This window comes from Boleophthalmus pectinirostris, unplaced genomic scaffold, assembly GCF_026225935.1.
Source record: "Boleophthalmus pectinirostris isolate CB_2022bp ecotype Guang Dong unplaced genomic scaffold, ASM2622593v1 HiC_scaffold_17, whole genome shotgun sequence".
Taxonomy (NCBI): domain Eukaryota; kingdom Metazoa; phylum Chordata; class Actinopteri; order Gobiiformes; family Gobiidae; genus Boleophthalmus; species Boleophthalmus pectinirostris.
The window spans coordinates 5568568-5582154 of NW_026571115.1; the positions used below are offsets into that span (position 1 = coordinate 5568568).

Here is a 13587-nt window from a genome sequence, read left to right on the forward strand (position 1 = left end):
ACAACTTTTACACAAAGTACACATGTTCACACCTAATACAACCTTTACACAAAGTACACATGTTCACACCTACAACTTTTACACAAAGTACACATGTTCACACCTAATACAACTTTTACACAAAGTACACATGTTCACACCTACAACTTTTACACAAAGTACACATGTTCACACCTAATACAACTTTTACACAAAGTACACATGTTCACACCTAATACAACTTTTACACAAAGTACACATGTTCACACCTACAACCTTTACACAAAGTACACATGTTCACACCTAATACAACTTTTATACAAAGTACACATGTTCACACCTACAACTTTTACACAAAGTACACATGTTATAATTTGATGTTTTTGCTCAAGATAATTCTCCAGTCAGAGAGCAGAATGAGCCTCACATGAGTCTTTCGTTTGGGTTGCCAGTTTTTATGCTAAAATTAAACCTGCTCATTGTCTGTTGTTTTTTTTAAACAGACTTTCTCTGATCTGGTCACTACATAAATCTCAGAGCTGGTTTGCTTAAATACTTTTTGTACTTAGTTTTTTTGTTTAGAATTTCAAAACCTTTTTATTTAGTCTCAAAATTAGATTATAAGTCAGGCCTAAGGCTTAAGTAATAATGACTAAGGCCTGAATTCCACTTCATTCTGAAACTAGTTTTTCCTTTTCCACCAGAGCAGAGCTGTCACAACAATCATCTGCTAAGGAATGACAGGTGGGCGTGTCTGGGACAGGTAAGCCCCGCCTCCTGTCAAGTGTGCAGGTGAACAGGTGAATGCGACAGGTGCTTAGTGCCATAGTCGCAGCCATGTGGATCCTGTGCATCTTCTCTCTGCTCTTCACAGGTGAGGCTTTGTTTTAAAGACTCAGAATTGGAAAATTTGTTAATATATATTCTGTTAATCTATAATCCATTCACACGTTCTGTTTACTGTGCTCTCTTTCATTACTGTAAGTTTTGAGAATTAGATAGACATGGGTCAACACAAGATATTGGAGCTACAAGAACAAAATGAGAGATTTAGACCCAAAAGGCTGGTTCACTTTACAACACTCTAAAGTCTTGAGTTGAAACAGAACTGAGACAGAACTGTAAGTGTCAGATACAGATGTATGACCTGGTTAATAGTTCATGTCTCTGTTATTACTGGGCCTATCCTCATGAAACCAAAACTGGCTCCAAGTTCACGGTCTTCTCTGCTAGAATGAATAAATCAGTGTCATACTTATCTTTTGGTAATAGTGGAGCATTATTCTACCCTAAAAAAGTGACTGTTCAAAGGACTTTACAAGCTTAATAAGACAAATTTGTGGCACGGATCCCGATCCAGTAATGAGAAGGAGAAACATTTGTGGATCAGAAGTTTGAGATTTCGTTCAAAAACAGTAAATGTCCACAAAGTGACAAAATTTAGGAAAAGTCATAAGTCTGTCTCGCTGTGGCTCTTTATACTCAGTTTCTTTGCAGCATTTTGCTTTTGTAAAGGAGCTCACTGGAGGAAAAAGGCTGAAGACTCTTGCTATAGACAGTGTTGGGAAGGTGACTTTTAAAATGTATTCCCCTACAGATTACAGATTACATACTCCAAAATGTAGTTTGTAACAGAATCCATTAAATTACTTAAAGTGAGTAACGTAATCTGAATACTTTGGATTACTTGATATTGTCATGTTTTATAAAACTACATGAATGTGACAACCACATCCTGAAAATTCTTCCTTGATTTCTGGTTTAGTCCTGGTTTTAGTCCTGGTTTTAGACCTGGTTTAGACCTGGTTTAGACCTGGTTTAGTTCTGGTTTAGTCCTGGTTTAGTTCTGGTTTAGTCCTGGTTTAGTTCTGGTTTAGTCCTGGTTTAGTCCTGGTTTTAGTCCTGGTTTAGTCCTGGTTTAGACCTGGTTTAGTCCTGGTTTAGTCCTGGTTTAGTCCTGGTTTAGACCTGGTTTAGACCTGGTTTAGTCCTGGTTTTAGTCCTGGTTTAGTCCTGGTTTTAGTCCTGGTTTAGACCTGGTTTAGTTCTGGTTTAGTCCTGGTTTAGTCCTAGTTTTAGTCCTGGTTTAGTCCTGGTTTTAGTCCTGGTTTAGTCCTGGTTTAGACCTGGTTTAGACCTGGTTTAGACCTGGTTTAGACCTGGTTTAGTTCTGGTTTAGTCCTGATTTTAGTTCTGGTTTAGTCCTGGTTTAGACCTGGTTTAGTCCTGGTTTTAGTCCTGGTTTAGTCCTGGTTTTAGTCCTGGTTTAGACCTGGTTTATACCTGGTTTAGACCTGGTTTAGTTCTGGTTTAGTCCTGATTTTAGTTCTGGTTTAGTCCTGGTTTAGACCTGGTTTAGTCCTGGTTTTAGTCCTGGTTTAGTCCTGGTTTTAGACCTGGTTTAGACCTGGTTTAGTCCTGGTTTTAGTCCTGGTTTAGTCCTGGGTTTAGTCCTGGTTTAGACCTGGTTTAGACCTGGTTTAGTTCTGGTTTAGTCCTGATTTTAGTCCTGGTTTAGTCCTGGTTTAGACCTGGTTTAGTCCTGGTTTTAGTCCTGGTTTAGTTCTGGTTTTAGTCCTGGTTTAGTCCTGATTTTAGTTCTGGTTTAGTCCCGGTTTAGACCTGGTTTAGTCCTGGTTTAGTCCTAGTTTTAGTCCTAGTTTTAGTTCTGGTTTTAGTCCTGGTTTTAGTCCTGGTTTAGACCTGGTTTAGACCTGGTTTAGACCTGGTTTAGTCCTGGTTTAGTCCCTAGTTTTAGTCCTAGTTTTAGTTCTGGTTTTAGTCCTGGTTTAGCCCAAAATGTGAAAACAGGAAAATACCTCTGTGTAATCCATTTATTTCAACAAAGTAATTGTAATCCAATTACCACTCATTGAAAGAGTAACTGTAACTGAATACATTTACTCATAATTTGTACTCTAATTACGTAATGCCGGTACATGTAATCTGTTACTCCCCAACACTGGCTATAGACCAGTGTAAATGAATATTGTTCAAACGCAAAATGTTGTTGTAATACAGTGAGTTCTTGGATTTTGCTGATAATCGAAAATATAAGGTTCAGTATTTGTGAGTTTACCTTTAGGAGATTTCATGACAAAGTTAAATGTGTTCAGTGGGGAAAACTGCGGTGTGTCCCATGAGAGTCTGACACTGTCACAACTCTAGAATCTGAAAACAGCAGCTGGAAACTGAACATCGGAAACTGAACATGGATGTTAAACGTCCTGTCAGGAAATGTGCGTGGCCCCAGTGCAGCAGCTCTTCAGGTCCAAATAATTCCACCGACTGTGTGAAGTGTTTATGATACTACTGTCCAAAAATCAGGAAAGAAGCAGTAATAAAAAAAATGAGGTGAATAGTTGCCTAACGTTTCTAAAAAGTTTATAGTTTATGATTTTTAATTAATGTAAATCAAATTAAATGGGTAATAATCACACAACAACTTTAATTACATTTAGTATTTCATTAAAAATAATTCCTTAAAATGGGGCGGCAGTATTCAGTTGGTAGAGCGTTTGTCCACTGATCTGAAGGTTGGCGGTTCGAATCCAGCTCTCGACATAAACATCTCAGGTTGAGCGGTCAGATCCACTGACCCACAGGTTGGCTGGTGTGATTCCAGCTCCCACAGATGAATGCTGTCGTTGTGTCCTTGGGCAAGACACTTAACCCACCTTGCCCACAGTGTCTGCGTACACTGGTGTGTGAATGTGTGTGTGAGTGGGTGAGTGGTTCCTTGTTGTAAAGTGCTTTGAGTGCCTTGAAGGTGGAAAAGCACTATAGAAAAATGTGACCATTTAAAATATTTTATTAAGGATAATTAATAGAAGATAAAAGATTTTAAGTGATACTTGCACATATTTTTAATTTACAGTAATTTCAAAAGTAGGATTACAAAACTTAAAACAAAGTTAGGCAATCATTTACATACATTAAAAAAAAACAAAAAACAAAAACTACTTAAATTAAAAAACTTGTTCTAACAAATATGCATTTACCATATTTAATAAAAAGTGAAAAACATTTAAAATGTCAATGTTTTTATTCATTGCTAACAGGAAACAAATTCAAAGATAGATTTAGTGTTAGTAGTGTGTGTCGATGAAACTCTGCTCTATCAATCAATCAAGCTTTATTTACAGAGCGTTTATCATTAAAAATAAAAAATAAAAATAGCAACGCAAAGTGCAAAACTCTGCTTTAATGTGTGAAAGTTGTATAAAGCTCTTATAAAGTCATGGAGGTGAGTGATTAGGACTCTGAGTGAAGAAGGTAAATGAGGAAGAAGTTTTGGGCCACTGCAGACAGTTTACAGTTTAGGAGACGCGTGCGCGCATGTGTGTGTGTGTGTGTGTGTGTGTGTGTGTGCGCGTGTGTGTCTGTGTGTGTGTGTGTGTGTGTCAGGAGCACTCATGTTTACACACACACATATCTTTGTGTTATTAAAGTAAACATGAAACTCTTGAACAAATAGTTTAACAGTTACACATCTTCAAATTCAAAATAAATAACTGTCACTGACAGTGAGCATATCCATCTCTCTCTCAAACACTCTGTTCCACCTTGTGATGTCATTAAAGCTTCCATTAGGTGATTTGATCAGTTCTAACGTCGTTTCCTCATCACAAACACACCTGCAGTTGTGTTTTGATTCATTCACATTTTTAACACACAAACCCTACACATTTAGACTCCTTCTCTCAAACAGAAAACACTCCACCTTGTGATGTCATGTGGTAATACAGAAAGTGCTCCACTGTGTTTTTAAAATACACACATCTTATCTGGAATCATTTGGATCATTTGATCATTTCAGCCCTGAAATTATCTCCACTGAACTAAAGATAAAAGGAGCTCTTAACTCGAAAACTACCACTTCATGACATCACAAGGTGGAACAGGGCATTCGGAGCTTTGGAGATGTAGACTAAAAATAGAGTGTTACTTAAACATGTGAATGAAACAAAACACAAGTCCAGGTGGGTTTTTGAGGAGGTGACAACATTCTCACACAAGTCCCTGTTATGTAACACGGCCCTTTAAATGTGAACATTTACGTCCATCAGCAGCGCGTGGACCTGGGCACACATTTGTCCTTCTGTCATCAGCACAAAAACAGACGTTTGACACAGCGCCCCTCCTTGAGTTTGAGTTTCCGTGGTGACAAATGTCTGTTCAAAGAGCCCCTCCCACAGCTCTGTCCAAATGAACCTGAAACTGTCCATTGTGTTGGGTTCAGAGGAATGTGGTCTCTGTTTTATCAAAGCCTCACACGTCACTGCTGGGTTTACTGGAACTTTCATATTCAAGCATCGAGATAAGAAACTTACAGTCAGCGTTGGGGAGTAACAGATTACATGTACCGGAGTTACGTAATCAGAGTACAAATTATGAGTAACTGTATTCTGTTACAGTTACTGTTTCAGTGAGGGGTAATTGGATTACAGTTACTTTGTTGAAATAAATTGATTACACGGCATTTACTTGTTTTTACATTTTGGGCTATATCCCCTTTTTTTTTTCTTTCCGGTAATTCCACTCATTGCTGGACACTGAACCACGTCCAAACCAGGTCTAAACCAGGACTAAACCAGGTCTAAAACCAGGTCCAAACCAGGTCCAAACCAGGTCCAAACCAGGTCTAAACCAGGTCTAAACCAGGTTCAAACCAGGTCTAAACCAGGACTAAACCAGGTCCAAACCAGGTCTAAACCAGGTCTAAACCAGGTCTAAACTAGGTCTAAACCAGGTCTAAACCAGGTCTAAACCAGGTCCAAACCAGGTCTAAACCAGGTCTAAACCAGGTCTAAACCAGGTCTAAACCAGGTCTAAACCAGGACTAAAACCAGGTCTAAACCAGGTCTAAACCAGGACTAAACCAGGAATAAAACCAGGTCTAAAACAGGATTTAACAGGACTAAATCCTGCTGTGTGGACGTGTCTCCTCGTCTTCTATCAATAATATTTTTAATTTGGTTCAGTAAAGTCAGTTTTTTTTTAAATTTTCTTTTAACAGACAAAACATCTTATGTTACGATATCCTGGTCTTTGCTTCTCTACAGCAAATCAAGTAATCCAAAGTAGTCAGATTACGTTACTCACTTTAAGTAATTTAATGGATTACATTACAAACTACATTCTGGGGTATGTAATCTGTAATGTGTAGGGGAATACATTTTAAAAGTCACCTTCCCAACACTTCTTACAGTGCTGAGCTCATGTTACATTAAAGGAACTGAGTGTAAGAGTTTAAATTCAACATAAACATGACCTAAATATAAAACTTTCTATTGAAACGCTGAAACACTTTGATCTGAATGAGTCGTGAGTCAGTGCTAGTGCAGCTTGTGCAGCTCTATGTGCTGCTGAAGACACGTGTGTGAAAACAGACAATATAAAGAAACAACCATGAAGAAACAGTTCAAGTAAAGAGTACTCCATTGTTTTTTTTATGTAGATTACTTCAGTTTGGGGCGTCATCGTAAAATATAGAATTTCTCAAAATGAGCATTGCCGTTAGCGTTGAGTGAAACTCCCTTTGTAAACACAGAAGAGTCCACAGAGAAAAGAGCCGAGAGCAGCTCGGCTCTTTTCTCTGTGGACTCTTCTGCTGTCTGAAACACACAACAAACACAACATTTCACTTTACACCTTTGCAGTGGTTCAAAGTTTATAAAAGCTTTTCACAACTCCAGACACCAGAGTGGAATTTCACTGTTACAGTAAAGCTGACAACAACTAGTATGCTAACAAGCACTTCCTGATTCTCTGGTAAAAAAACATTTTATAATTAGACACAGACACTGGACAGAGGGCTTATTCTGACCCTTTGAAGAGCTGCTTATAGAACTAGTATTATACAGTCACTGTTGGGAAGGTGACTTTTAAAATGTATTCCCCTACAGATTACAGATTACACACACCAAAATGTAGTTTGTAATGTAATCCATTAAATTACTTAAAGTGAGTAATGTAATCTGAATACATTGGATTACTTGATATTGTCATGTTTTTTAAAACTACATGAATGTACCAACCACATCCTGCAAAATCTTGTTTGTTCTTCAAATTGTCTGTTGAGCCCAAGTCTCCATGAACAGACTTTTGTTTACTGTAGAGAAACAAAGACTAGGATCTTAACATAAATCAGATGTTTTGTCTGCTTAAAGACTATAAAAAGTCCAGTCTTTCCTTAACCAAATTAAAAAAAAATATTGATAGAGAAATTATTTTTATATGAGATCACTGCTGCCTGAAATTATGTCCACACTACTGTTAGTGTCATACTGTTTAGTCCTGGTTTAGACCTGGTTTAGACCTGGTTTAGTCCTGGTTTAGACCTGGTTTAGTTCTGGTTTAGTCCTGGTTTAGCCCAAAATACAAAAACAGGTAAATACCACCCTGTAATCCATTTATTTCAACAAAGTAACTGTAATCCAATTACCATTTATTGAAACAGTAACTGTAACTGAATACAGTTACTTATAATTTGTATTCTGATTATGCAATGCTGGTACATGTAATCTGTTACTCCCCAACACTGTGTGCAGTATATGTATACTGGGATATTTGGCTCAGTGGAACTCAGAAAAGTTACTAAAGTAAATGTAACTATGTACTTTTCCTAGTACTTTTCTAAAAGCATACTTTTACTGAGTAATATTTGTATTGATGTAACAGTACTCTCCTCTGGGAGTCTGTGAGTCAGTGTTGTGGTGACTTTTCTGTTTAACTGTGTGTGATCTGTTCCAGGCTCTGTGGCGCAGCTCGATGGTGAGTTTTATCTTTCAGATCATTTATGCTTTTTATTTGAGAATGGCTTTCGTCACATGTGCTGTGTCCTCAGTGTGTGGAAGGCCTCCCCTGGACACCAGGATCGTAGGGGGCGCTGAAGCTCCCGATGGGGCGTGGCCCTGGCAGGTCAGTATCCACAGAGGAGGGGGGCACATCTGTGGAGGGTCCCTCATCAACAACCTGTGGGTGCTGAGCGCGGCGCACTGCTTCTTGAGGTGAGGCCCTCAACTACTAATGGAGTCTAATGGAGTCTAATGGAGACTTTCTCTCAAGTACTCTTAGGATGCACTTACACTTCTTCTGGTTCAGTCCTGGTTTAGTCCTGGTTTGGTTCTGGTTTGGTCCTGGTTTGGTTCTAGTTTAGTTCTGGTTTGGTCCTGGTTTGGTTCTGGTTTAGTCCTGGTTTGGTTCTGGTTTGGTTCTGGTTTGGTTCTGGTTTGGTTCTAGTTTGGTTCTGGTTTGGTTCTAGTTTGGTTCTGGTTTGGTTCTGGGATGAACTGGCTGCCATCTGTGCCATCGGCCACTCCAAACACGACACTCACACTCCAAGAACTCTTCATACTTTTACTTGAGTACATTTTGAGTACCCACTCCCAGAACCAACATGGTGACTTCCTCCTCACTTGGTGTTTCCTCCACAGCGGTATCGCTGCAGACAACACGGTGTACATCGGGCGCAAGAGCCAAGAGAATGCCAACCCGAACGAGGTCAGCCGCTCCATTGTCCAGGTCATCAACCACCCAGACTACAACCGCGACACCAACAACAACGACATGGCCCTGCTCAAGATGGAATCCTCTGTCACCTTCACCAACTACATCCGGCCGGTGTGCCTGGCTGCCCCGGAGAGCACCCTGTACGCGGGCACCAACGTCTGGGTCACGGGCTGGGGCAGTGTGGCCTTTGGAGGTGAGACATCTGGGACTGTGTTCCGGTACATGTCACAAACTGAACAGCACAATCAAACTGTATAAAAAACAAAGCCTCTGGTGTAGACTCCCCCCTCATGATGATTTTCACTGTTTTAAACAAACCAGTATGGCTTTAATATCAAGGTACATGAACAGTGAACGCAGATTTTCAGTCAGTGCATAAAACACCCACAAAATCAAACTTATTACTGATCCCACTGGTACTTCCTGCATTTTGTACATTTTTTCTGATTTTTCCACAAACTGCCGCTTAACTGATGTAAAACTATGATAAATATTTACCACTGTCCCACTAAACCAAGTCACAATTAGAAAACCTTAAAAACTGGTGATATATATTTAAATCTGTCTGACTTCAGTCCTGTTTCACTCCACAGTGCCTCTGCCCTCCCCACAGAACCTGATGGAGGTGAAGGTGCCCATCGTGGGGAACAGGAAGTGCTTCTGTGCCTATGGCTCGGGCATCACAGACAACATGCTGTGTGCAGGGCTGGACGAGGGGGGCAAAGACTCCTGCCAGGTAACAGTGTGAGCACCTGCAGCAACAGCCTGAGCCACCTGCCTGTTTCATGTACAATACTGAACATTCAAATAGAGCTTTTAAAATGCGCAGTGCCTGGAGGGGCGGGGGAGGAGGGGAGAGTGGGGGGTGTGGCTTTAATTAGCCTAGTACAGTGTGATGTCACATAGTACTTGAAAGCAGTGGCCACTGGAGGCAGCACACACTTTGAACACAGTCGCTGGGTCCGGTCAAGTGGTAACGGAGGGTCAGATTTTTTACATTCAAATGTCTCTTATTCAGAAACTAGAGGGACTATTGAAATAAGTAAAGTATCAGAATGTAGGAAAGAGTTACACTCCAACAGGGTAAAGTTAAACCTGTGATATTCTTTCAAGTTGCTGACAAAAAATAAAAAACTCATGTTGGTAACGGAGGGAATGAAATATGCAGCACTTTTTGGGCAATAAATCCAAACAGTGATAACTCTTGGTTCTCACTTCCATATCCTTAACAAACTGGTTTGAATATTTGCTTCATATAGTTTTCTACCATATGGTACAAGATTAGGTTGAAAAACCTCTTACTTTTTGACTAATACGATTTTTTATTAAGAAAGGTCATGGTAACGGAGGGAAAAGTAACGAAGGGAAAATTGTGCAAACAAGTAGAAGGTGCATGATTTTACATAATTTGTCAACTTTTTTCTTCTGAATACTTTAATATTACTTCAAAATGAAAGGAAACTATTTCTATAAAATATGTCAGTCCTTCCAAGCAAATTTTTTATCATTTTAAATACATAAAAAAAAAAAAAAAAATCATGTACCTTCATCAACAGTTCAAAGATGGAATAACACAAGATATGATGAAATACATCCATTTATTTACATGATTTGCAGGTCTTTGAAATTTAGGAAATAATTTTTGTTCCATGTTTCATACATGGTCTGTTTAAAACGTATGGAACTTTAGAACCAAAAATGGTACAGAAAAAAGGTCAACAGTTTCATAAACTAGAGTACATATGCTAATACATTTTTATATCAGATGCACTAACTTGAATTTTTGGCCTTGCTGTTTACTTCTGCTTGACCGAGCCCCTCTGCTTTGTGCAGGGAGATTCTGGGGGTCCTCTGGTGAGGAAGCAGAGTGGCATTTGGATCCAGGCAGGCGTGGTGAGTTTTGGAGAAGGCTGCGCTGAGGCCGGTAAACCCGGAGTCTACGCTCGAGTGTCACGTTATCAGAGCTGGATCTTGAGCTACATCACAGAGAACCAGCCCGGCTTCATTAATATCACCTCCTCTGGGACCAACAGTGACCTGAGCGTCTCCTGCTCCGGTCTGCCCCCTGTCGCCACGGCAGCAGCAACAACAACACCAACAACAACAACAACACCAACCACCACTACTGCTCCTCCACGTAAGCCCTGCCCACTGCTACGTGGACCTATAATAACACTTTTTACAGAATAGAATATGAGTTATACCTGAGTGTGAGCCACCTGCTGATGTGTGTGTGCTCCTCACAGCGGTGGTGTGTGGCCAGGCCCCTCTCAACAGTCGTCTGTCTGGAGGTTCCTCTGTGTCCAGTGGGCAGTGGCCCTGGGTGGTCAGTGTCCAGAAAGATCAGGTTCACGTCTGCGTAGGGAGTCTGGTGTCGGAGAACGCCGTTCTGAGCGACGCCAGCTGCTTCCCCAGGTCAGGGCGCCTCCAGTGGTAGGATGGTGTAGTACAGTGGTGTGTGACGTGTCTCGCTGTGTGCAGGTCCCTGAACATGTCACAGTGGAGCGTGGTGCTGGGGCAGTCTGAGCGTGTAGCCGTCTCTAACGTCACTGTGAGTAACAGCAGTGCCTCAAATGTGGCGGTGCTTCTTCTGGCCTCCAAACCCTCTCTGTCCAACCACATCCAGCCCATCTGCCTGGACGACGGACGCACCTTCGCTCAGGGAAAGACCTGCTACGTTGCCGCCTACAGCCAGGGGGCAACAGGTCAGTGCATTCTACAACATGAGACTCCCACTGGCATTCTGCCTCACCTTTTGTTCAGTCCCATGAGACCAAACTATCTGCTGCTGTGGAAATGTGTTTTAATGAAAGTGACTTCTTGTTCTCCAGGGGAGCAGACCCAACAGGAGACCCAGACCTCCATCATGAGCTGCGGGAACGCCTCCTCCTCAGACACCCTCTGCACCGGGGTCTTCACTCTGCAGCAGGTACAGCCCCACGGTCACAGACTGTATATAGAAGTGAATTAAGTGAGTGTGATGTCAGCCATAACATTTGGCTCCAGTCAAATGAAGCTCAGTGAGGCTTGTATTTATAGGAGTGTATTTGGAGCTGAGTTCCATATTAGGACAATAGCTAAATACAGACATCAGGATCATACAGAGAGGGTTATATCCATTTATATAAAGAGTCTGTGGGTGGGGTCTAAGGTGAGGTCCAGGCTGCTGTTCGTAGTTTTATTAGTGGTTTATAGATGAACAGATCAGCACATGGTCTAAGCTTGGGTGATGCCGTTGGTGCCGCCATCTTCATTGGGGTAGTATTATTTTGCCAATGTCACAATAAAAAAAAAAATCTATACAGACTACAAAGTGGTTTTAAAGCCTCCAGAGGATCGGTGCAGTGTGATCACACAGACATTTTACATTTTACACAAACCAGCTGATGTTATACTTTGTTTTAGCAGTGAACATGTTATCACATTCTCCATTAGACCTACAGACTCTTTCCTCCCTCCCTCACTGTCCCTTTAGTCCTCCACACACCTCCCCCTCACTCTCCCCTTTAGTCCTCCACACACCTCCCCCTCACTCTCCCCTTTAGTCCTCCACACACCTCCCCCCTCACTCTCCCCTTTGGTCCTCCACACCCCTCCCCCCCTCACTCTCCCTTTAGTCCTCCACACCACTCCCCCTCCCTCCTCACTCTCCCTTTAGTCCTCCACACCCCTCTCCCCTCACTCTCCCCTTTAGTCCTCCACACCCCTCCTCCTCCCCTCTCACTCTCCCTTTAGTCCTCCACACCCCTCCCTCTCTCACTCTCCCTTTAGTCCTCCACACCCCTCCCCTCTCACTCTCCTTTAGTCCTCCACACACCCTCCTCCCCTCACTCTCCCTTTAGTCCTCCACACCCCTCCTCCTCCCCTCTCACTCTCCCTTTAGTCCTCCACACCCTCCACCCCCTCTCCTCCCCTCTCCTCTCTCCCTTTAGTCCTCCACACCCCTCTCCCCTCACTCTCCCTTTAGTCCTCCACACCCCTCCCCTCTTCACTCTCCCCTTTAGTCCTCCACACCCGTCCCCTCCCCCCTCACTCTCCCTTTAGTCCTCCACACCCCTCCCCCTCACTCTCCCTTTAGTCCTCCACACACCCCTCCCCCCTCACTCTCCCTTTAGTCCTCCACACCCCTACCCCTCCTCTCCTCTTTAGTCCTCCAGACCCCTCCCCCTCCCCCCTCACTCTCCCTTTAGTCCTCCACACCCCTCCCCCTCTCACTCTCCCCTTTAGTCCTCCACACCCCTCCCCCCTCACTCTCCCTTTAGTCCTCCACACCCCTCCCCCCTCACTCTCCCTTTAGTCCTCCAGCGCGGGCCCCTTGCGTGTGCCCTGCTGACTGGTGTGTTGCTCTGTCCTGTGCTTCAGGGGGACCTCGGGGGGCCTCTCATGTGTAAACTGGGCAGCTCCTGGTTCCAGGCCGTGGTTCTGTCCAACAGCAGCAGCCCGCAGACCCGAGAGGCCGTCATGAGCTTTACCAAAGTGAGCGCCTTTAAGGAGTTCCTCTCCTCCCGCCTGGGCACGTTCCTGTCCCCGGCGGCAACGGCCACATCTGCCCCCAGCTCCAACTCCACGTCCAACTCCACCTCCAGTAGCCCCGCCCCCTCTGCACTCAGCCCCTCCCTCCTGCTGGCGTCCCACCTGCTCCTGCCTCTGCTGTGGCTGCTGCTCTGTGGATGAGCTGTGTGTAACTGTACATGATGTGACTCACACAAATGAAGGGAACAACCCGGAGATCCTCAGAGCCGCACTTAATATTGTAATGATCTATAAATCTTATGATTAATGATAAAAAGGTAACACTTTATAATAACTACACCTTATTTAGCCTTAATAAAGCATGAATAAAGACTTAATTAATAATGAACAAAGACTTAATTAAAAATGATTCACGCTTAGTAAATGTTTAATAAAGGATAATTAGTCTTCACTTTAGAAAAGCTCTCCAAAAGACTTAACAGATAACAGCTGCCTGAATTATCATTACATTGTATTATTAGTAAATCATTCTCTCATAGTTTACTAATGATTAATAAATGCTCAAATGGTTAGTTCATGAGTAATTAAGTATGAAATAATTATGAGTAACTATTTACAGCA

General features: G+C 42.4%; 1 protein-coding gene across 1 annotated transcript; it reads left to right on the forward strand.

Moving 5' to 3' along the window:
• The first annotated feature begins 783 nt into the window (after positions 1-783).
• On the forward strand, positions 784-13313 carry LOC110154466 (prostasin-like). The gene is made up of 10 exons (XM_020918458.2): positions 784-853; positions 7735-7755; positions 7829-7991; positions 8418-8686; positions 9087-9229; positions 10327-10630; positions 10740-10908; positions 10975-11198; positions 11325-11422; positions 12856-13313. The coding sequence occupies exons 1-10, from the start codon at positions 784-786 to the stop codon at positions 13165-13167; spliced, it is 1773 nt and encodes a 590-aa protein (XP_020774117.2). The 3' UTR covers positions 13168-13313.
• Positions 13314-13587: the final 274 nt, after the last annotated feature.